This window comes from Mytilus californianus, unplaced genomic scaffold, assembly GCF_021869535.1.
Source record: "Mytilus californianus isolate M0D057914Y unplaced genomic scaffold, xbMytCali1.0.p SCAF_2, whole genome shotgun sequence".
Taxonomy (NCBI): Eukaryota; Metazoa; Mollusca; class Bivalvia; order Mytilida; family Mytilidae; genus Mytilus; species Mytilus californianus.
This window is the reverse complement of record NW_026262668.1, coordinates 126,176,979-126,199,685: the sequence shown is the minus strand read 5'-3', so window position 1 is coordinate 126,199,685 and position 22,707 is coordinate 126,176,979. Positions and strand designations below refer to the sequence as shown.

The 22,707-nt window shown below is 32.7% G+C and overlaps 1 protein-coding gene and 1 long non-coding RNA gene across 5 annotated transcripts in view; both read left to right on the top strand.

The window, feature by feature from the left end:
• On the top strand, positions 1 to 8,057 carry LOC127730938 (uncharacterized). Its single transcript, XR_007995384.1, has 2 exons — positions 1 to 5,364; positions 5,676 to 8,057. It is a non-coding gene; the product is annotated as an uncharacterized LOC127730938 (long non-coding RNA).
• Positions 1 to 21,479, top strand: part of LOC127730930 (pre-mRNA-processing factor 40 homolog B-like) — a 56,141-nt gene extending 34,662 nt beyond the window's left edge. For 2 of the 4 annotated variants that reach the window (XM_052239559.1, XM_052239557.1), the window contains 3 exons: positions 17,752 to 17,822; positions 18,773 to 18,859; positions 21,206 to 21,479. In XM_052239559.1, the coding sequence (XP_052095519.1) occupies positions 17,752 to 17,822; positions 18,773 to 18,859; positions 21,206 to 21,301 (254 nt within the window). In that variant the 3' untranslated portion in view covers positions 21,302 to 21,479. The remainder of the gene's footprint in view (positions 1 to 17,751; positions 17,823 to 18,772; positions 18,860 to 21,205) is intronic. The other 2 variants (XM_052239561.1, XM_052239560.1) reach the window with 1 other exon arrangement.
• The last annotated feature ends 1,228 nt before the right edge of the window (positions 21,480 to 22,707 follow it).

Sequence of the window (22,707 nt, the reverse complement as noted above, 5' to 3'; positions counted from 1 at the left end):
CATACCAGGGAAAAGCATGATTGTTGGGATTTGTTTTGTTATGCTACACAGCATTTACTGAATTTTATCCAGATCTTTCAGCAAATTGAGATGTGGTAGAAAAGTATGTTAACTTTCAATGTTACAAACATCTTTCAAAACATAAAGTTTTTGATGTACATCCTCTAATATTTACCTGCAATGCAATATAATGTAAAAAAAAAGTTGCAGTTGAAATTATATTTTTATTTTGCTTTTGGTAATTGTTTTACAACCACAAATTTTAATACTATTTATAAACAATCCTTTTTTTAACAAAATATTAAAAATTGGCCATATTTAGGTGTAATACCACCATTGATTTTCCCCTATTAGTCTTTGTTAAATTTGCACTTTTCAAAAAATTGTGCAGAATTTATCTTTGTTTCAAATAAAGAAAATACTTGGCATGAGTAAAGTTTTATCCTGTCCAGTACTATAGAAAAAATTTCACATAACATTCATTGCATATAAGAAAATAACCATCACTGGAAGTTAACCAATCAAATTTTCCCCTTTAATAAACCTGTGTACAAGCTTTAGTAACCATGTAACCTCAAGTTTCCAAAATATTCTATAGAAACCTCAAATAAAAAAATAATGGTGCTTTTAAATACCCAAAATATATGTTTATGACCCAGAAATGTTTTACTGCAATGAAATGTAGGATTAATTACCTACAACTGTCAAATTCAAGGGAATATTTTTTTTCAATCTATTTTCGTATGCAACCGGATGTGATGTACTATGATTTGGTGGTATTACACCTTTAAAGTGGTGTCACTTTATGCATTTTCTCATGTACTGAAAGTCATCTTTTAGGAAACCTCATTAACGTAAGAGGAAATATTACAAAATCAGGTGAAATTTATGCTGAAATAATTTGTTAGCTGTGTGTAAAGTCTAAACTTAAGTTCTTTCGAGAATTTTTATAAATATTAATGAAAATTTTAATGTTCAAAAACAGCATAAATTAATTTCTTTTTTAAAAAGTGACAAAAACAGCTTAAGTTTTCATATATTTATGAGCTGTGAATAGTTATTGTATGGAAAACTCCATAAATATTGAGAGATATTTGTTGATATAGAACAGATCTAAGTATTTTATTGGATTTTGGTTCCCTCAATAAAATAAACCATCTGAAACTTATATGTTTCATGAAAATGCTTTTAAAACTGGTCTTTCTAAGATGACATAACAATATTTATTGTAAAGTTTTGGCTTCTGAACTGTCTTTTTGTGCGGAACATAGAAATACTGGGTGGGCCCACATTGGTGCGTCTGTCAGTCCGGTCTTGTTAGCGCTCTCACATGAACAATTCCAGCCAAATTTTTATAAAACTTATATCATAGGTTTATATCAGCAATATCTCGGACAAGTTCAAAAATCAGTGCCGATCAACTATTTTTAAAAAGTTATGCCCCTTGGAAATATTGATTATATGGAAAATTTCATTGTTAGCGCTTTCATGTGTACAAAATTTTTTTATGAAACTTGCATCAAAGGTCTATATCAGCAATGGTTCAGTTAAGTTCGAAAATCAGTGACGATTAAATAATTTTAAAAGAGTTATGTCCCTTTGAAATATTAATTATATGGAAAATTGCATTGTAAGCGCTCTCATGTGTACAATTTTTGCCAGATTTTTATCAAATTTATATCAAAGGTTTATATAAGCAAAGTTTCTATGGAAATTGCATTGCTTTCAAGCCTTCATTTCTCTTAAGATATTTATAAAAAGTTTTAAAGAACAAAAAAAAAAGTATTTTTAGTTATTGCCCTTGGACAAATGAAATATGTGCAATGCGGAGGACATTAGAACTCTGTTCTTTTATTTTATTTGATATCATCCAATTTTTCATACAGACTTTAATTCACTGAAAAATAAGACCAAAAAGTAGTTATTGAACCCTCTTCTTAACAAATTTAAGATGGAAAGCATGGAAAGCAGTAGTTTAAATATGAAAAATGATTGTTTTCACAATTTACACTGGTTTCAAATTTTCTTAGAGCTGAGTTCCCAGAGTTGTATCCACAGGTTTAAGGATTTCTTAGAACAAAATTTTAACAGCTGTAACAGGGCTCGACAATAACGCTTGTCCAATTGTCCGGTACCAGAGGAAAAAAAGGTAGGACAAGTAAAAGCTATATCAAGCTTGTCCGATGGGACAAGTTAAATTATTATGCAGAAAATAAATTTAATTCAACTTTGAACAAAGTAATTATAAACAAAAAATAAGAAAAGAAGATAAACACAAGTATTACTTTGACATGTTTACTTGCAATTGATGATTTAAAACTGGTTCTTTGTCAGGTACTTTTTAACAGGTAAAAGGCATACTTTTCTCGGAAACCAGTCTTACTGATCCGAATCAGCGATGCACTTTGTAGATAAGGTAACTTTTCAAGACAGTTCGTCACCAGCTCGAAACGATTCGACTCCAAGTTTAATAGACAGTTTGGCACCGTAGGAGACATATTTAATAGACATGATTAATAGACAGTTTGGCAACGCAGGAAACAGGAGACATTTCGGGACCAAGGCAAATCAGTACCTTGTTTTCCTACCTTATTCTGTTGCTTTATAATAAATACCATAACGTAATTTTTTTAACAAAAAATATTTTTTAAATAAAAATGAAGAAATTATTTACCATAAAATTCCCAAATCATATTTGATCATATATAGAAGAAAAAACAATACTTGCAATACGGTGACCTATAGTTATTAATTTCTGTGTCATTTGGTCTCTTGCAGAGAGTTGTCTCATTGGCAATCATACCTCATCTTCTTTTTTTTTTATTGATTGAATTTGAACAAACTTTTTATACGACCGCAAAAAAATTTTGTGGTCGTATATTGGTATGACGTTGGCGTCGTCGTCGTCGTCGTCGTCCGGCGTCGTCGTCCGAATACACAATGGTTTTCGCACTCTAACTTTAGTTTAAGTGAATGGATCTCTATGAAATTTTACCATAAGGTTCAATACCACAATAGGAAGGTGGGGATTGATTTTGGGGGTTATGGTACCAACAGTAAAGGAATTAGGGGCCAAAAAGGGGCCGAAAAATAAGCATTTTTGTAACTTCCAGACATAACTTGTGTGTTATTTTATGGATCTCTTTGACATTGTACTACAAGATTCCATATCACAAAGGGACGATGCTGGGATTGATTTTGGGGTTAATTTCCTCAAAATTTTAGGAATAAGGGGCCAAAAGGGGGCAAAAAACAAGCATTTTTCTAGTTTCATGACAATAACTTGTGTGTAAGTGTATGGATCTTTCTGAAATTTTACTACAAGGTTCCATTTCACAAAGGGAAAGCTGGAATTGAGTTTTGTGGTAATTGCCCAAAACATTTAGTAATAAGGGGCCTAAAAAGGGGTGATGAATCATAAGGGAAGAGGGGGGGTCCAAAAAGGGGTATTTATTTTTTTTCGTTTAAGGAATAAGGGGAAAAAAGGTTAAAAAACTAGGGTTTCCATTTTAATAGACAAATAATTGAGTAAAGAACATTATTTAAAAGCAGTGTAAGGTTGGTAATTCAAACTCATTTAAATATCTCACCTACACTATGTTTGAATTATGTAAATTGGAAATTTGCCAATTATTTTAGCATAATAAACTTCATTGGAAATTTGCCAATATAAAATTTTGCTGATGAAGGTTTTTTGTTTACCTTTAGTCTGACTATGATGTCATTTTCTATTTTAATAGCCTTATGATGTAGTTAAATTTTTTTTTAATACTTTTATGATGTATTTTAATGCGCTTTTATGGTTGCAAATTTATTGTTTTAGTATAATAAACTCCATTGGAAATTTACCAATAGGTTGTTTATTTTTAGCTATGACTATGATGTCATTTTCTATTTAATTTTAAGGTTACAAATTAATTTCAGTTTTAAATATTATTGTAAAATGTTTGCCCAAAACATTTATTAATAAGTGGCCAAAAAAGGGGGCAAAAATAAGCATTTTTAGTTTCCAGACATTAACTTGTGTTCAAGTGTATGGATTTCTCTGAAATTGTACTTAAAGGTACCATACCACAAAGGGAAGTGGGTCAAAAAATTTTTGGGGGGGGGGGATTTTTTTTCCTTTTTTTTTCTTTAAAATTTTCCATTTTAAGTTGGTTAATTCTGATCACAAAGAGAAAGTTGGAATTGAGTTTGGGGGATAATTGCTCAAATGTTTAGGAATAAGGGGCTAAAAAAGTGGTTAAAAATATTTTTTTTAGTTTCCAACAATTAATTGTGTTTAAGTAATTGGGTCTCTGTGAAATTGTACTGCAAGGTACCATACCACAAACTGAAGGCTGGGATTGAGTTTGGGGGGGCGTGATGTGTGAAAATTTTCCACTTAAAGTTGGTTAATTATTTCTGATTTAGATATAAAAGCAAATAATAATGATGTGGTTTGATTTTATCAAAAACTTAAATTGAAGTTATGTATATTGTAAATTTAGGTTACATTGGAATTTAAGAATTGGCTTTAGGGTTATGGTTCAAACCTTTAAATAATAAGGGAAAAAAAGGTGAAAAAACAAGGGTTTCCAGGTTAATAGACAATTAAGTACAAAACATTATTTAAAAGCAGTGTAAGGTTGGTAATTCAAACTCATTTAAATATCTCACTTACACTGCTTTTAAATTATGTAAATTGGAAATTTGCCAATAACTTTATTGTTAATAAATGCATTGGAAATTTGCCAACAATTTTAGTATAATAAACTTCATTGGAAATTTGCCAATATAAAATTTTGCTGATGAAGGTTTTTTGTTTACCTTTAGCCTTGACTATGAAGTCATTTTCTATTTTTATAGCCTTATGATGTAGTTGAATTATTTAATACTTTTATGATGTGTTTAAATGGGGTTTTATGGTTGCAAATTTATTGTTTTAGTTTAATAAACTCCATTTAAAATTTGGTAATAAAAAAAATTTTTGTTTATTTTTAGCTATGATTATGATGTCATTTTCTATTTTACTTTTATGGTTGCAAAGAAATTTTTATTTTTAGATATTACTGTTAAATGATGCTGATTAAGGTTTTTGCTTATGTTTAGCCATGACTATGATGTCATTTTCTATTTTAATATCTGTCATGATGTATTTAAATGGGCTTTTATGGTTACAAAGGAATTTTATTTTTCGATATTACTGTAAAATGTTGCTGATTAAGGATTTTGTTTATTTTTTAGCCATGACTATGATGTCATTTTCTATTTTAATACCTTTATTATGTAATTTCCATTTTTAGATATTACTGTTAAATTTTCTAGTTTCATGACAATAACTTGTGTGTTTGTGTATGGATCTTTATGAAATTGTACTACAAGGTTCCATATCATAAAGGGAAAGCTGGAATTGAATTTGGGGGTAATTGCCCAAAAAATTTAGGAATAAGGGGCCAAAAATAAGCATTTTTCTAGTTTCCAGACAATAACTTGTGTTCAAGTGTATGGATCTCTCTGAAATTGTACTACAAGGTACCATATCACAAAGGGAAGGCTGGGATTGATTTTGGGGGTAATTCCTTCAAAATTTTAGGAATAGGGGCCATAAAAGGGCCACAAAACAAGCATTTTTCTAGTTTCAGGACAATAACTTGTGTGTAAGTGTATGGATCTTTATGAAATTGTACTGCAAGGTTCCATCTCACAAAGGGAAAGCTGGGTTTGAGTTTGGGGGTAATTGCCCTAAACGTTTAGGAATTTGGGGCCAAAAAGGGGCCAAAAAACAAGCATTTTTCTAGTTTCCAGACAATAACTTGTGTTCAAGTGTATGGATCTCTCTCAAATTGTACTGCAAGGTACCATACCACAACGGGAAGGCTGGGATTGAGTTTGGGGTGATGAATCATAAGGGGGTTCAAAAAATTTGGGGGGGATTTTTTTTTCCTTTTTTTTCTTTAAAATTTTCCATTTTAAATTGGTTATTTCTGATTTATATATAAAAGCAAATAATAATGATATGGTTTGAATAGGTAAATTAATAATTTTTAAGTTCTTAGACCACTTTCATTCTGTGTCAGAAACCTATGCTTTGTCAAATATTTAATTACAATCCAAATTCAGTGCTGTATCAAGCTTGAATGTTGTGTCCATACTTGCCCCAACTGTTCAGGGTTCAACCTCTGCGGTCGTATCAAGCTGCGCCCCCAGCGGAGCATTTTATTTCAACTTAAAAAACCAGGATACAAATTTAATGAGTGGAAATTGACAGGCCTATCAGACAGTGCCTCATGTGTAGAGTCTGATGAGACTTTGGCATTGATGAAAACTAGAACATAAGTCCTGTGACATGACTAGATTCAGTTGTTCTCGACTCATATTTTGAAAAAGGTATTTCAAAAGATATAAATCAAATTCTGTTCTATTGTTTTAATTCATTTTGTTCCTTGAATCAACTTAAAATGCAAAAAAGGTTATTATTAAGATTATTTTTTTTGTTGGACAAGTTACAATTTCAATCGGACAAGTAAGTTTTGGTATGTACTTGTCCTACTGGACAAGTTGGAAAAAAAGTTATTGTAGAGGCCTGTCTAAGGATTGTCAGGGTTAAGTTTCCACAGGTTTCAGGATTTTCAAAATTAAATTTTCACAGGTTTCAGTTTTTTCAGGTTTAGTTCCACAGGTTTCAGGTTTCTGCATGGTTTAAGTTCCACAGGTAAAAGTTTTTCTCAGGGTTAAGTTTTGACAGGTTTTTGTTTTCTCAGAGTTTTACAATTTTGTTAAGGTAATGACATCTTTTTTTTTACATTTCATAGTTTATTAAAGTAAAATTAAATATCATCCACTTGAATAAAATGTTTACTTTACATTGGATTGTCAAAAATAATTTCCTTTTTGGAGAAATGAGTTTTGTATTTTGATGAAAAGGCATATCATTTGCTCAAGAGCCAAATTTGTTTAAGGATTTTTATTTTGTTTGCATTTTGCTAGTTTATCTATGCTTTACAAATGTATTTGACATTGAAGTAGTAGCATACTTGGTTTATTGTTTTGACCGTTTTAATTGAACTGAAATCTCTTACCAGGTCAAGTCCATATCTCTTTTAATTACCAGAAATAAAATTTACTAAAGATCAGAAAAAGATGTGGATAAAAAAAAGTTAAATGATTTGTGTTTGTACCCAAACTGTTCAATTTCCTGTTGCTTATATAATGGTTATTGCATGTTTTGAAACATAGGTCTCCATCCTATACATATTGAAGTAAACTAGTAGCTAGAATCAAATAATGTTTTCTGTCAAAAAAGTTCTAATTTGGCATAAATATAAGAATAAGAAGATGTGGTAAGACTGCCAATGAGACAACTCCCCACCAGAGATCAAATGATGGAGAAGTTAGCCACCATAGGTCACTGTACAGCTTCAACAATGAGCAAAACCCATACCGCAAAGCAAGCTATAAAGGCCCTGAAATGACAAATGTAAAACAATTCAAAATGAGAAAACTAACAGCCTGATTTATGTACAAAACAATAAACATAAAACAAATATGATACTGCAACAAACGGTAGTTACTGAATTACAGGCTCCTCACTTAGGATGGGCACATACAAAATAGCTTTATGCATAGGGGTTTAACATGGAATAGTGTTGCAACAGACCAAAACAAGAACAAACTGTACAAAACAATTACAGAAAAACAAATATGATAAACATAAACAAATGACAACCACTTAATTACAGGCTCCTGACTTGGGACAGGCACTTATATAATGTGGTGGGGTTAAACGTGTGTGTGCGACCAATCCTCCTCTTAACCTGGGACAGTCATGTAACAGCAAAACATAAGAACAAACTATAGAAATCAGTTTAAAAGGTCTTCATCAGATTGATACAAAGTACAAAAACAACTAACAAAAACACTAAAGACACAAAGTACAGATCTGAGAGTACTCACAGCCACTGAAAGCTAGTTCAAGGCCAATAACAACTAATAAAATAAACATGTATCTTAGACTAAAATATCAATCAGTACACATCCAACATCCAATGGATTTAGTGTAAAGACATCATAAACAGTCAGAGAGAAAAAAATGCCAAAATATAGGTATCAACTTGTGTAGGACTGACAATTTTCATAGATTATGTAATAATATTTAGTTGGATTTTAATTAATGATTACAAAATCAATATATATATATATGGCCTTCCAAATACCTTTTCGATTCCAAACATCACTGAAGAGACATTAATTGTCGAAATCCGGATATGGTGTACAAAAACCTTTGCACCTTTTGTTTGCGGTATACCATCTTTTCCGCAAGTTTATTGTTTTCTGTTTAGTACTAAATTTATAATTGAGATCCATTTATTACATCGGTGATCCGTTTATTTGGCAATCGCCAATGGCAGTCAGCAGGGTTTAAGGACATCAGTTGTTCGACCTGCTAGTCAAATGCGTTTTGTTAAAATATACTTTTTCACTCATTTGATCTTTTGGAAAATGTTGTTTGTGCTGTATTTAGACAACTCTACCAAGAAATTTGTTTTGCATGCACACGTATAAAAATTGCGGTTTTTATCCAATGCAATCATAGGATAGAACATTGTTTTCAATTTAGACTTGTATATATATATATATATATATATATATATATATATATACTAGTCTCCCAAATTTCACCCTCTCTGAAAATAACTCGCACAATTCATTCAAAATGAATTCAATCAACCCCCATTCAATCCTCCAAACTCCCTCAATTAAAAGGAGTAGTTAAATCCCAATCAAAAAAGACATGCAATCGAGTCTCACATTTAATATGTAATAGAATGTATGTTTTGTAAAGTTTTACTCGCTCCCCAACCGGGTCCTCTGACATGACCACATGTTATGTTATGATTTATTTTACAAATAGAGTGAGTATGCAGTTCTTGTTTGAGCGGGATTAAACTTATTAAAGGTAGGGCTAATAGTCAAGCCTGAATAGGAAGATACTGAAATATTTTTTGTTGATTGATGTGAGTTATTTTCATAGTTGTGTGTGTTGAAGGTAGGGTGATTTGTAGGGAGGCAAGTTGGTGGTTGGGCCACTCATCCAGATACCATTTTATCCATTTGAAATTTGATATAGTCTTATTAGAATTTTTATACGACCACAAAAAATTTTTTGTGGTCGTATATTGGTATGACGTTGGCGTCGTCGTCGTCCGGCGGCGTCGTCGTCGTCGTCCGAAGACACATTGGTTTTAACTCTAACTTTAGTTTAAGTGAATGGATCTTTATGAAATTTTACCACAAGGTTCAATACCACAAAAGGAAGGTTGGGATTGATTTTGGGGGTTATGGTAATAACAGTAAAGGAATTAGGGGCCAAAAAGGGGCCAAAAATAAGCATTTTTGTAACTTCCAGACATAACTTGTGTGTTAGTGTATGGATCTCTCTGACATTGTACCACAAGGTTCCATATCACTAAAGGAATGCTGGGATTGATTTTGGGGGTAATTGCCTCCAAATTTTAGGAATTAGGGGCCAAAAAAGGGGCAAAAAACAAGCATTTTTCTAGTTTCATGACAATAACTTGTGTGTAAGTGTATGGATCTTTCTGAAATTGTACTACAAGGTTCCATATCACAAAGGGAAAGCTGGGTTTGAGTTTGGGGGTAATTGCCCTAAACGTTTAGGAATTTGGGGCCAAAAAGGGGCCAAAAAACACATTTTTTTCTAGTTTCCAGACAATAACTTGTGTTCAAGTGTATGGATCTCTCTGAAATTGTACTGCAAGGTACCATACCACAAAGGGAAGGCTGGGATTAAGTTTGGGGGTGATGAATCATAATGGGGGTTCAAAAAATTTTGGGGGGGGATTTACTTTTTTTTTTCCTTTTTTTTCTTTTTTTCCTTTTTTGTTTCTTTTAAAATTTTCCATTTTAAGTTGGTTATTTCTGATTTATATTTAAAATCAAATAATAATGATATGGTAGGAGATACACACCAAACAGGATGTGTAAATTATTATATAATAAGTATTGTGCAATAGCAAGAAATTTTCAATTGCACAGTATTGCACAATAGCAAGAAATCTTCAATTGCACAGTATTGCGCAATAGCAAGAAATCTTCAATTGCACAGTATTGCGCAATAGCAAGAAATATCCAATAGCACAATATTGCGCAATAGCAAGAAATTGTCAATTGTACAGTATTGCGCAATAGCAAGAAATATTTAATAGCACAGGATTGTGCAAAAGAAGATACTTCCTATAAATTGCTTATTTCTTGACCAATTTCAATTGGGTTTTATTCTTGATTTCATGGGGTTCTTTAATATGCTGAATCTAACCGTGTATTTAGTTTTTGGATTTTGGGCCCCGTTTTTAAATTGGTCCACATTGAGGTCCAAAGGGTCCAAAATTAAACTTTGTTTGATTTCATCAAAAATTGAATTATTGGGGTTCTTTGATATGCCGAATCTAACTGTGTATTTAGATTCTTAAATTTTGGTTCCGTTTTCAAATTGGTCTACATTAAGGTCCAAAGGGTCCAAAATTAAACTTAGTTTGATCTTAACAAAAATTGAATTCTTAGGGTTCTTTGATATGCTGAATCTAAACATGTATTTAGATTTTGATTATGGGCCCAGTTTTCAAGTTGGTCCAAATCGGGGTCCAAAATTAAACTTTGTTTGATTTCAACAAAAATTGAATATATGGGGTTCTTTGATATGCTGAATCTAACCATATATTTAGATTTTTGATTTTTGGGCCCCGTTATCAACTTTGTCCACATTGAGGTCAAAAGGGTCCAAAATTAAACTTTGTTTGATTTCATCAAAAATTGAATTATTGGGGTTCTTTGATATGCCGAATCTAACCGTGTATTTAGATTCTTAATTTTTGGTTCCATTTTCAAATTGGTCTACATTAAGGTCCAAAGGGTCCAAAATTAAACTTAGTTTGATTTTAACAAAAATTGAATTCTTAGGGTTCTTTGATATGCTGAATCTAAACATGTATTTAGATTTTTAGGCAGTTAAGCTGCCTTATGCGAGCACCCTAGATTTGTGTTCTAACCAATAAATGCTGAAATACGGGCCATTGTTATTATCTAGCTGGCTATTATGTTATTTATAACTAATTGGACATTTTTTTAATACTTTTATTTCTGGAATACATAAAATATGACCAGAAAAACCTTAAATGATCGTCGAACTACCCAAAACTTTTGAAGTTGCACATAGGAAGTAGTGCTTAAGAGAAATCCGTACGTAGTTTATTATTCCCTGTGCTTTTGGCTACGATGTCAAAGAACAATTGTATGAAATATTTCATCGCCGAAAATCGGTAATTACAAGTCGTTTTTATTTCCCAAATGGCAAAATGCGCAGGAATATTGTTCATATACAACAAATCTCTATGATAGAGGAAATTAAGTTATATAAGTGGGCGGTAATTTTTAACTTATCTTGCCAAATAAGGTTGTTGTTATTTTATGAATGAAACGAGGTCATGAAACAGATGCGGAAATCGACGTCGATGGGATGTTTTAAGTAATGTGGACAACTCGTCCCCGGGACAAGTCGGACCAAATCCACTCAAACCGTCTAAGAAGACAACTTTGACCGTTTGTCAGATATACTTAGAGTTTCATAAAATATTAGACTAACATGTCTAGCGGAGCCATTAATCTTTTGTTTGTGCATTGGGGTCTTTTAGGGGTATTTGGAGGGGCCTGAAGAAGGGAGGGGTTTACTATAGAACCCTATGGGATTTTATTTTTTTAAATTTTCAAATGACTATTTCTCGAAAACAGTAAGTGATAGACACATGCAGTCTTCAGTAATGAGAACAGGACAATAAAAAAATCAACCAAAATATAGGGTGAGTCCCTGGGGGTCATCCCAACTCCCTTCAATTTGAAAATGTACATTTATCTTGTAAACCGTGGCGATCCCCACCCCTAAACAATATATATACTTGTAAGGGACAATAAAAGAAATCAAATGAAAATAATTTGGGAGATTCCCCGGTGTCGTCCCACCCCCTCCTGTTTGAGAACTTGGAAATGGTCGAGATCCCCACCCCTTAACCATATATATTCATGTATGGGACAATAAAACAAATCAAATGAAATATAGGGGGAGTCCCTGGTGTCACCCTACCCCCTCCTGTTTGAGAACTTGTAAACAATCGAGATCCCCACCCCAAACCATATATATTCTTGTATGGGACAATATAACAAATCAAATGAAATATATGGGGAGTCCCTGGGGTCACCCCAACCCCTCCTGTTTGAGAACTTGGAAATGGTTGAGATCCCCACCCCTGAACCATATACATTCATGTATGGGACAATAAAACAAATCAAATGAAATATAGGGGTTCCCTGGGGACACCCCACCCCCTCCTGTTTGAGAACTTGTAAACAGTTAAGATCCCCAACCCTAAACCATATATATTCATATATGGGACAATATACAAATCAAATGAAATATCTGGGGAGTTCCTCGGGTCACCCCAACCCCCTCCTGTTTGAAAAATTGGAAATGGTCGAGATCCCCACCCCTTAACCATTTATATTCATGTATGGGACAATAAAACAAATCAAATGAAATATAGGGGGAGTCCATGGGGACACCCCACCCCTCTTGTTTGAGAACTTGTAAACAGTCAAGATCCCTACCCCTAAACCATATATATTCATGTATGGGACAATATAACAAATCAAATGAAATATATGGGGAGTCCCTGGGGTCACCCCAACCCCTCCTGTTTGAGAACTTGGAAATGGTTGAGATCCCCACCCCTGAACCATATACATTCATGTATTGGACAATAAAACAAATCAAATGAAATATAGGGGGAGTCCCTGGGGACACCCCCCACCCCCCCCCCCCCCCCCCCCCGCCTGTTTGAGAACTTGTAAACAGTTAAGATCCCCACCCCTAAACCATATATATTCATGTATGGGACAATATAACAAATCAAATGAAATATCTGGGGAGTTCCTCGGGTCACCCCACCCCCTCCTGTTTGAAAACTTGGAAATGGTCGAGATCCCCACCCCTAAACCATATATATTCATGTATGGGACAATATAACAAATCAAATGAAATATAGGGGGGTCCCTAGGGTCACCCACCCCCTCTTGTTTGAGAACTTGTAAACAGTCAAGATCCCCACCCCTAAACCATATGTATTCATGTATGGGACAATATAACAAATCAAATGTAATATAGGGGGAGTACCTGGGATCACCCCACCCCTCCTGTTTGAGAACTTGTAATCAGTCAAGATCCCCACCCTAAACCATATATATTCATGTATGGGACAATATAACATATCAAATGAAATATAGGGGGAGTTCCTCGGGTCACCCCACCCCCTCCTGTTTGAAAACTTGGAAATGGTCGAGATCCCCACCCCTAAACCATATATATTCATGTATGGGACAATAAAACAATTCAAATGAAATATAGGGGGTGTCCATGGGGACACCCCACCCCCTCCTGTTTGAGAACTTGTAAACGGTCGAGATACCCACACATAAACCATATTTATTCCTGTTCATCATTTCAAAAAGATTTGAATGACATACAGGGTCAATCTCCTAGGTGTAACATATGCATATCACTTTACTAGACCAAACCAATATGAACTGGACTTTGCCCAATGTCAGGAGACCATGGGAATGACGAATTATGGGGGCTTTGTGTGGGAGACTTCGTAACGGCATCCTGTTACAATTATTTCTTGTTTATTATAAAATTTTATTGATGGAGAAAATGAGTCTAGGTTAATTGAATTTACTTTAATTATTTATTAAATTATTTCTGGGCCTATAATAATTTTCATTTATGGCCCATTTTAAAGAAAACATATAAATCTTTCAAGCAGTGTAAAGCCCGAGAATGTTTGACCAACTGTTTTATAATCACCTGTCATTTTATTCCAAACTTGGTATGGAGTAACATCATGCACTTGGGGTGAAGATGGGGGTCATTTACATTGATATATGAGTTGTTTTTGAAAACCTTGATGAAATATTAATTAATTTGCCTTAATAATCAATTCGTTTAATGAACATAAATGTCCAATATACGAATGTTTAATGTTTGTTCTTTCAAATCTTAAAAAAATTGAAGCAACACTGCCTTAGTTTTCATAATTACGTTTGCCTTGGTTTTCGGTTAACTGCCTACAGCGCTTACAAGCGCTTTGATTGATTATGGGCCCAGTTTTCAAGTTGGTCCAAATCGGGGTCCAAAATTAAACTTTGTTTGATTTCAACAAAAATTGAATATATGGGGTTCTTTGATATGCTGAATCTAACCATGTATTTAGATTTTTGATTTTTGGGCCCCGTTATCAACTTTGTCCACATTGAGGTCAAAAGGGTCCAAAATTAAACTTTGTTTGATTTCATCAAAAATTGAATTCTTGGGGTTCTTTGATATGCTGAATCTAACCATGTATTTAGATTTTGGATATTGGACCATAATAGGTGAATGTCCAATTTAAAATTTTTAAGTTCTTAGACCACATTCAATCTGTGTTAGAAACCTATGCTGTGTCAAATATTTAATCACAATCCAAATCCAAAGCTGTATCAAGCTTGAATGTTGTGTCCATACTTCCCCCAACTGTTCAGGGTTCGACCTCTGCGGTCGTATCAAGCTGCGCCCTGCGGAGCATTTTATTCATGTTAAAATTGATTTGTTATTCCTCATATCAAAGTTGCATTTCTTTACTGCACATAGAAAACTTGTTTGGCAGTAAAACTCATGCAAATTATACTGCACATAGCAAATTTGTTTGGAAGTAAAACTCATACAAATTATACTGCGCATAGCAAACTTGTTTGGAAGTAAAACTCATACAAATTATACTGCACATAGCAAATTTGTTTGGAAGTAAAACTCATACAAATTATACTGCACATAGCAAATTTTTTGGAAGTAAAACTCATACAAATTCTACAGCATAAATATTTTTTTTGACAAAAAAATCCAACTAGAAACAGAATGGTTTATTTTGAGATCTAAAATAAAAAACATCTCCTTTTTTTAGCTCACCTGGCCTTAAAGACCAAGTGAGCTTTTCTTATCTCTTAGCGTCCTGTGTCGTCATTAACTTTTACAAAAATCTTCTCCTCTGAAACTACCAGGCCAAATTTAACCATACTTCGCCACAATCATCATTAGGGTATCTAGTTTAAAAAAATGTGTCCGATGACCCCGCCTGCCAACCAACTAGGCTGACATGGCTAAAAATAGAACATAGGGGTAAAATGCAAGTTTGGTCTATTTTCTTGAAAACCACTATGAATGGAGAAATCTTTCGGTGCAAAAATGTTCAGAATTATTAGATTTCACATTGTCTATTTATTTCAAAACTGTCAGACGACTTCTTATAGGAGTAATTGCCCTTAAATGACAAATTTCATCGATTTTATTCATGTTTGTTGCCATTTGATAATGATTTTTACCATTTTTTTGTGTTTTTGCCTAATATCTGAAAAACTATAATAGATAGATAGAAACTTAAATAAGCAAAAATGATCAGTAAGACTTGATCTACAAAGAAGTCCGAAATCATCAGTCGACTCCTTGTAGGTAGGAGTACTTGCTCTTTAATAACGATTTTTATACGACCGCAAAAATTAAAAAAATTTTGGTCGTATATTGGTATCATGTTGTCGTTGTCCGGCGTCGTCAGCGTCGTCCAAAGACAGATGGTTTCCGGATAATAACTTTAGTATAAGTAAATAGAAATCAATAAAATTGTAACACAAGGTTTATAACCACTAAAGGAAGGTTGGGATTGATTTTGGGGGTTATGGTCCCAACTGTTTAAGAATTAGGGGCCAAAAAAGGGGCCCAAATAAGCATTTTTGTAGTTTCCAGACAATAACTTGTGTTAAAGTGTATGAATCTCTCTGAAATTATACCACAAACTTCCATACAACAAAAGGATGGTTAGGATTGACTTTGGGGGGTTATGGCTCAAACCATTTAGTAATTAGGGGCAAAAAAAGGGGAAAAACAAGGGTTTTTCTGGTTAAAGGACAATTGAGACAATTTAAAAGCAGTGTAAGGGAGGTAATCCAATTCAAATTAAAGAACACTGTTTGATTACCTCCCTTACACTGCTTGTAAATTATGTATTAAGAAATGGTGATTGTCTTGAGATGATTAGCTGTCAATTTATTTTTAGCAGTTACTATTAATTAATATTAATTTTAGCCATGACTATGTATGTCATTTTATATCTTAAAACTTTTATGATGTATTTAAATGGGTAATTTTGGTTGCAAACTGCATTAGAAATTTGAATTGAGATACTGACCATATCTTGAGGGAAAGAATTTTTTTGGGGAATAAGGGAAAGGGGGGAGGTCAAAAAAATTGGAGGGGGGGGGGGGAAATTTTTCTCATTTCAGATTTCAGAAATTGAAAGAAAATTTCTTCAAATATTTTTTTTGGGGGGTTAATATTACAGCATAGTGTATTGCACAAAAGCAAAAAAACGGGGTAAAATAATTTTTTTTTGGTAGGGGGGGGGGGGTCAATTCGCAACAGCATAGTGTATTGCACAAAAACAATAAATTGAATATAATTTCAAATCATATAACCAATTTGAAGTTCTTTGACTACAGTTATTCTGTGTCAGAAACCTATTATGTGTCAAAAATTTAGTTACAATCCAAATTCAGACCTGTATCAAGTGTGAATATTGTGTCCATTTTGGCCCAACTTTTCAGGGTTGGACCTCTGCGGTCGTACCCAGCTGCGCTCAGCGAAGCAATTTATTACCAATATTTTTACGTTTTTGCCTACTATCTTGGAAACTTTCAAAAGATAGATAGACACTTAAAAAAGCAAAAATGATCAGCAAGACACTTTCTACAAATAAGTAAAATTTTGCCGAAATTGTTGGTTTACTCTTTATAGGAGTGATTGCCTTAATTGATATTTATTTTTACTGTTTTTGTGTTTTGGGCAAAATCTAAATAGAGAGAAAATGGACACACAAAAAAATATCAGCAATACAAGATCAATGAAAAAAAAGATTATTGTCATGAATTCTATTCTAGTCCACAATGTTGGAGAGAGTCCACTGTTTAAGATGCTCATAGACCTAGGAGAGCGACACAGGCTCTTAAGAGCCTTTAGTTTTGCGTTATTAAAACTTTTTAACATGCTATATATTAGTCTAAAGTATGTTTAACTGTGTTGATATAGAATTCATAGAATTCAACCTGTTAATCTTTTTACACAAATAAAGATTAAAAATAAAAAAAATAAAATGGATTCCTTCATAGAAATTTGGGATGTAATCAAACAAGACATTTAGGACAAACTTCCAAAAAAAAACCATCATGGAAATACAAAGTGATAATACAGAGATCACTATGATCTTCAGGGATGAAATATAACATGTTGCACAGTTGAGGACAGGCTATATTTATGCTATTGTCCAGCTTTACATCCATTTGCCCATAAACATCAATTATTCTGACCTAGTATAATAGTTCCCCATGAGGGGAAAATGTTCTCTGTATAATATCTATGTCAGGGATTAAAGGTAAAGGTCACCTTAAACATTGATTGGTTTTGATAAATGGTATTAGGTGTCCTAAAATGATGTTCAAAAGACAGGAAAAAAATAAATAACATGAAAAAAGAAAAAATTGAAATGACAGTGACAATCAAACATGTAAGAGCATACATTATGTATAACAATTAGGAAAGATTTTCTCTTCTTATACTTATAGATCATGAAAGGGATGACAGTAAAAAGAAACATAAAAAGAAATCTAAAAAGAAGAAACATGTATCGAGATCTGTAAGTAATAACATATCAGTCATTAATTGATGTATTATTAATGGGAGAAAGGATGATCTTTGTTTTAATAGTAACTAACATTTTACCTTTTGCTTGTAGCTTTTTAATCCATTTGTAGTGTTGCACTATTGACAATTTTGAATAATAAAAGCATTAATTTCCTAAATTTACAGTATATTGTTTCCTAGCATAGCTCTGTATAACAAAAAATTCAACTTAAAGGTTAATTTCATTCAAAATTCAATAAGTAGATAGTTATTTAAGTTCCATTTAGCTGATGTTGCCATCATATTATGCCCTACTATCTAACCACCATCATATAATGCCCTACTATCTAACATCTATCATATATCTGAGGCTTTCTTGTCCCCAAGTAAGGAGTTTGTGTATAACTACACCAGACAGTAAATTTATGATTCAATAAAGCAAAAATAATTGTAGCCTTAAATATTGAAAAGTTGCAAATTGACAGATTTAGGATGACACTCTGATAGATAGACACATTGATAGTTTGACACATTGATGCATTGGTGCATTGACACATTAACAAGTTGACACATAGACAAATTGAAACATTGACATTAGATGCCTTAACCTAACTTTTAATTAACGACACATGGAGAAAGCAGTCCATATGGCCATATTTCTATACCCCAGTCACCTCTTTGGGTCATATCATATATTGTAACAGGTTAGCACTAATGAATGATGTGACATAATTAGAATCTCATTGTCAAAGGCTTAATTTTTTCACATCTTGAGTACTATAAGTTGCAGGATCACCCAAACTTATATTTGCAAAAGTGTGGGTAAATTCTCATTCAGTTATAGGATGGTCAGTCTAATTTCTATACTTCACTATACATATCTTTTATGTTATTATTTTCTACTTTGTGGCTACATATTTAATTGATGGCTCGTTTCCTTTGACGTATTTATAATATTTGTAGCCGTCAAAATCAAGTTTGAGTGGTGGTGAAGAACATTCAAGAAGAAGGAAAAAAGACAAAAATGAACCGGAGACAAGAAAAGAAAAGGTTGCAAGACATATTTATTAATCTATTTACCGTCCTTGGTACAAAAGTCTCAAATTATTTTCTAGACATAACTTTGAGTCAGGCTGTTTTTTATTTAAAAATCTTCATGAAAGAAAATGCAGTTTTCAAAATTCTATAATAAAAACAGGATAGATACTATTTAAGGATAGGTAACAAATAAACATGTTCTTTATGGTGGATAGTAGCCTCAGTGGCAATCATACCACATCTCCATATTTATATATCATTAGCCTTTGCAAGAGTTATTGGACTTTAACCATTTTTTAGCTTATGGTAGCATAATGAAACCTTGTGAATGTTACATCATTCAAAGGATTTGCCTGAAAGTTTTCAGAATATTTTATCATCATATGAATTTGACCATTCTATCCTGCCATGTTGATTAGACAATTTTACGAGAGTTATGAGAATTTGACCATTTTGGGCCTATTTTATAAACGCAACTCCTCAGAGACAGTGTCCGAAAAGCTTTCATACTTAGTGCTATTATTTGTCATCATCTCTAGTGGACCATAATATAATGCCAATTTGATTGGTTGATTTTTGCTTGAGTTATGGGATGGTGACTGATTTAGGCCGTTTGTAGCATAATAACTCCTCCTCTGAGTTCATATGTCCAATATTCATACTAAGTACAATTATTTGTCATCATATATGGTTGACCAAACTACAACACTTTTTTTCATTTTAGATTTTTTTATCTTGGAAATTATAGGACTTTTTCAGCCTGTTTTAGCATAATGACAAAGAGACCTTTTGTGCAGCAACTTACATATTTAGTAGGATCGTTATTGGTTATGTGCACTTTATTAGACGGCCATACTGATTGGATGATTTTGACAACAGATACTGTGGATTCATTATTATTCGTTGGATACCAATTTTCGTGGATTTCGTGGGTACAGGTGAACCACAAAAATTAAATGTTCAACGAATAACAAAATTTCCATAGGCGTGTATGCAAACTTTGGCAAAACCACGAAATTAAATATCCACGAACATGTTAGTTTTCCTTATTCCACGAAAATTGGTACCCACGAAAATAAATGAATCCACAGTATAGGAATTTTATGTTAACTTTTTTGTTAAATTTTCAGCAGTACACTTCAGACTGATATTGTACAGTTACAAAGCAATAGTGGTCATTTCACTAAGGTGTTGCTAACTTGTTAATGTTTTGAATACCCCCAAAAATTTCTCTTTTAACATTTACCATGTAATAGTCATGTAGGAAAATAATCCATAGAATATTTCATATTTAATCAACATGTTTTCATCTTCAATATTGCAAGACATTGCAATGAGCATTTTTGTCACACTTTTATCAGAAACTACTCAACAGAATGACTCCATATTTGGCCAGCAGCTCAATAGTGATGAGTTGTGACACCTGTGGTCTTTTATAATCTGCCAGAGAACTACTTCCTGTTTGCCAATATTTTGTAATATATGTTGAATGAACTTAAAATATTTTGTCACACTTGTCTCTAAAACTACTTAACATAAAGATAAGAAGATATGGTATGATGACCAAATGACATAGGCATTAACAAATATAGGTCACAGTACGGCCTTCAACAATGAGCAAAAACCATACCGCATAGTAAGCTTTAAAAGGCCCCAAAAAAAGACAAATGTAAAAGAATTCAAATGAGAAAAATAACGGTCTAACTTATGTTCAAAACAATAAACAGAAACCAATATAATGTACAGCAACAAACAAGAACCACTGAACTACAGGCTCCTAACATAGGACAGACACAAACAGAATGTTGTGAGGTAAAACATATTTGCTGCTGCCAAACCCTCCCCTTAACCTGGGACAGTCATGTAACAGCACAACATAAGAACAGACTATGAAAATCATTTGAAAAGGGCTTAACTCATCAGATTGATACAAAGCACAAAAACAACTAACAAAAACACTAAAGACACAAATGCACAGATCTGAGAGTAATCACAGTTACTGAAGGCTAGTTCAAAGCCAATAACAACAAATAAAATAATCATGTATCTAAGACTTAACAGAATGACTTCACATTTGATCAGCAGCTTAACAGTGATGAGTTGTAATGTGTGAGCACTTTTTGGATCTGTCATATACCTGCTTCATGTTTGTGGATATGTTGAATGTGCTTAAAATTTTCATCACATATTTCTCCAGTACTGAACAAAATGACTATATTATCATGAAGCTTAGATCCTCACTTTCTATTTCAACTTGCAAGTCCATATGCAGACCTAATACATCTAAAATTTGAAAGCATAATTACTGCCAATGTAATTCCAATAGTATGCAAATAATGTTATTTTCTTTTCTTTCAGACCAATGATTGGGAGTCTTCAGGTAGTGATCTCAGTGAGGGAGAGTTAGAGAAGAAGAGACGACTTTTGTTACAACAGTTGGAGGCTGATGCTTGAACTATTTTAATGATGTGCCATAGTATATGGCATGAAAGTCTTATTGGAGGCAAAAACAGTGTCAATGGTTTTAGAATATAACATAATTGTGTTCAGATCAATTTCTATAGAATATGGATAAGACAGTTTTATGTACATCATCATCAATCACATATTTTTCATTAAATTATCATGGGAGTCTTGGTTTTATTTTGTTGATATAATTTGCAGTTCAAATTACCATATTTTCATATATTGTGTAAAGAGTGTAAAATTTGTATTTCATATAATTCTGTGTATTATCAGGCTAGATAAAGACCTCAGGTATATTAAACAATTCCAATTCATATGTAAAAACCACCACTAACATTCTTTTTTTGTCTCACCTGCAAGGAATGTGGAAGGCGAGACAAATTGATCTTAGATTCTGTTGTCCTGTCGTCAACATGTAGATAATGTTTGTAGTTAAAATTTTCTGGACATCAATATTGTAACCGTTATCAAACCTCCATGGAATTTTGGGAAACTTGGAAAGAAGTTTTCTCATGATCAAAAAATTTTCAGTATTGCATTGATAAATGGACTTTTTTTTACATATAGTTAAGATAAGATACTGTCAGTGGCTCAAGTGTTTAAGACAATGATATCTTGTCAACCTTTTGTGTAGTTTTAGGTAACTTTGACTTGTTTTACTTTTGCTGTAATAAATGAACTTAGTTTTTTGGAGTAAACATTTAACAGTGTAGGGTTAATGATACTTACATCGACATGTACTTAACAATAACCTTTTTCAAACCTTCATAGAATTTTAGGTAACTTTAAAGTTAATAATCATTTTCCCATAGTTTGATAATAAATGAACTTAGTTTATGGGTTGGTTTCTTTGCAGCCAACATAAGATACAGGTAGGGGTAAAATGTTTTTAAACGTGAATTACTTTGTGGAATTATAAAAAGAAGTAGGACAGCAGCTTCAGCATAATTAATAGATAGCAACTTGAGCATTTGGATTTTGAATTATCATTTTTTCATTTTTCTGTATTTTACTGATGATAGGACTTTGTGATTTTGGTAGTCAACATTACACTTTTACACCAACAGAACCAGTTAAAAAAGTCTGAGTAAACATTTACGAATTGTTAATGTCAATCGTATTCACTAGTTTGCTTGTTAATAAACAATAAATAGGTAGGCAATAAAACAATAACATAGTTAAATCTTAAAAAAATGCCTGTTTAAAAGTTTTATCAGTTTGTTTTTACAAACAAATCTTGATACTGTATACTGTTTCAAACCTTGAGAAAGAACATTTTTTCTGTCATTTTACATCATTTTATTTTATATGAGAATTTGATTATTTTTTACTTAGTAAACATGTATTTCTATACTACAAAACTGAATAAAACAAAACAGTTTTTCCAATACTTT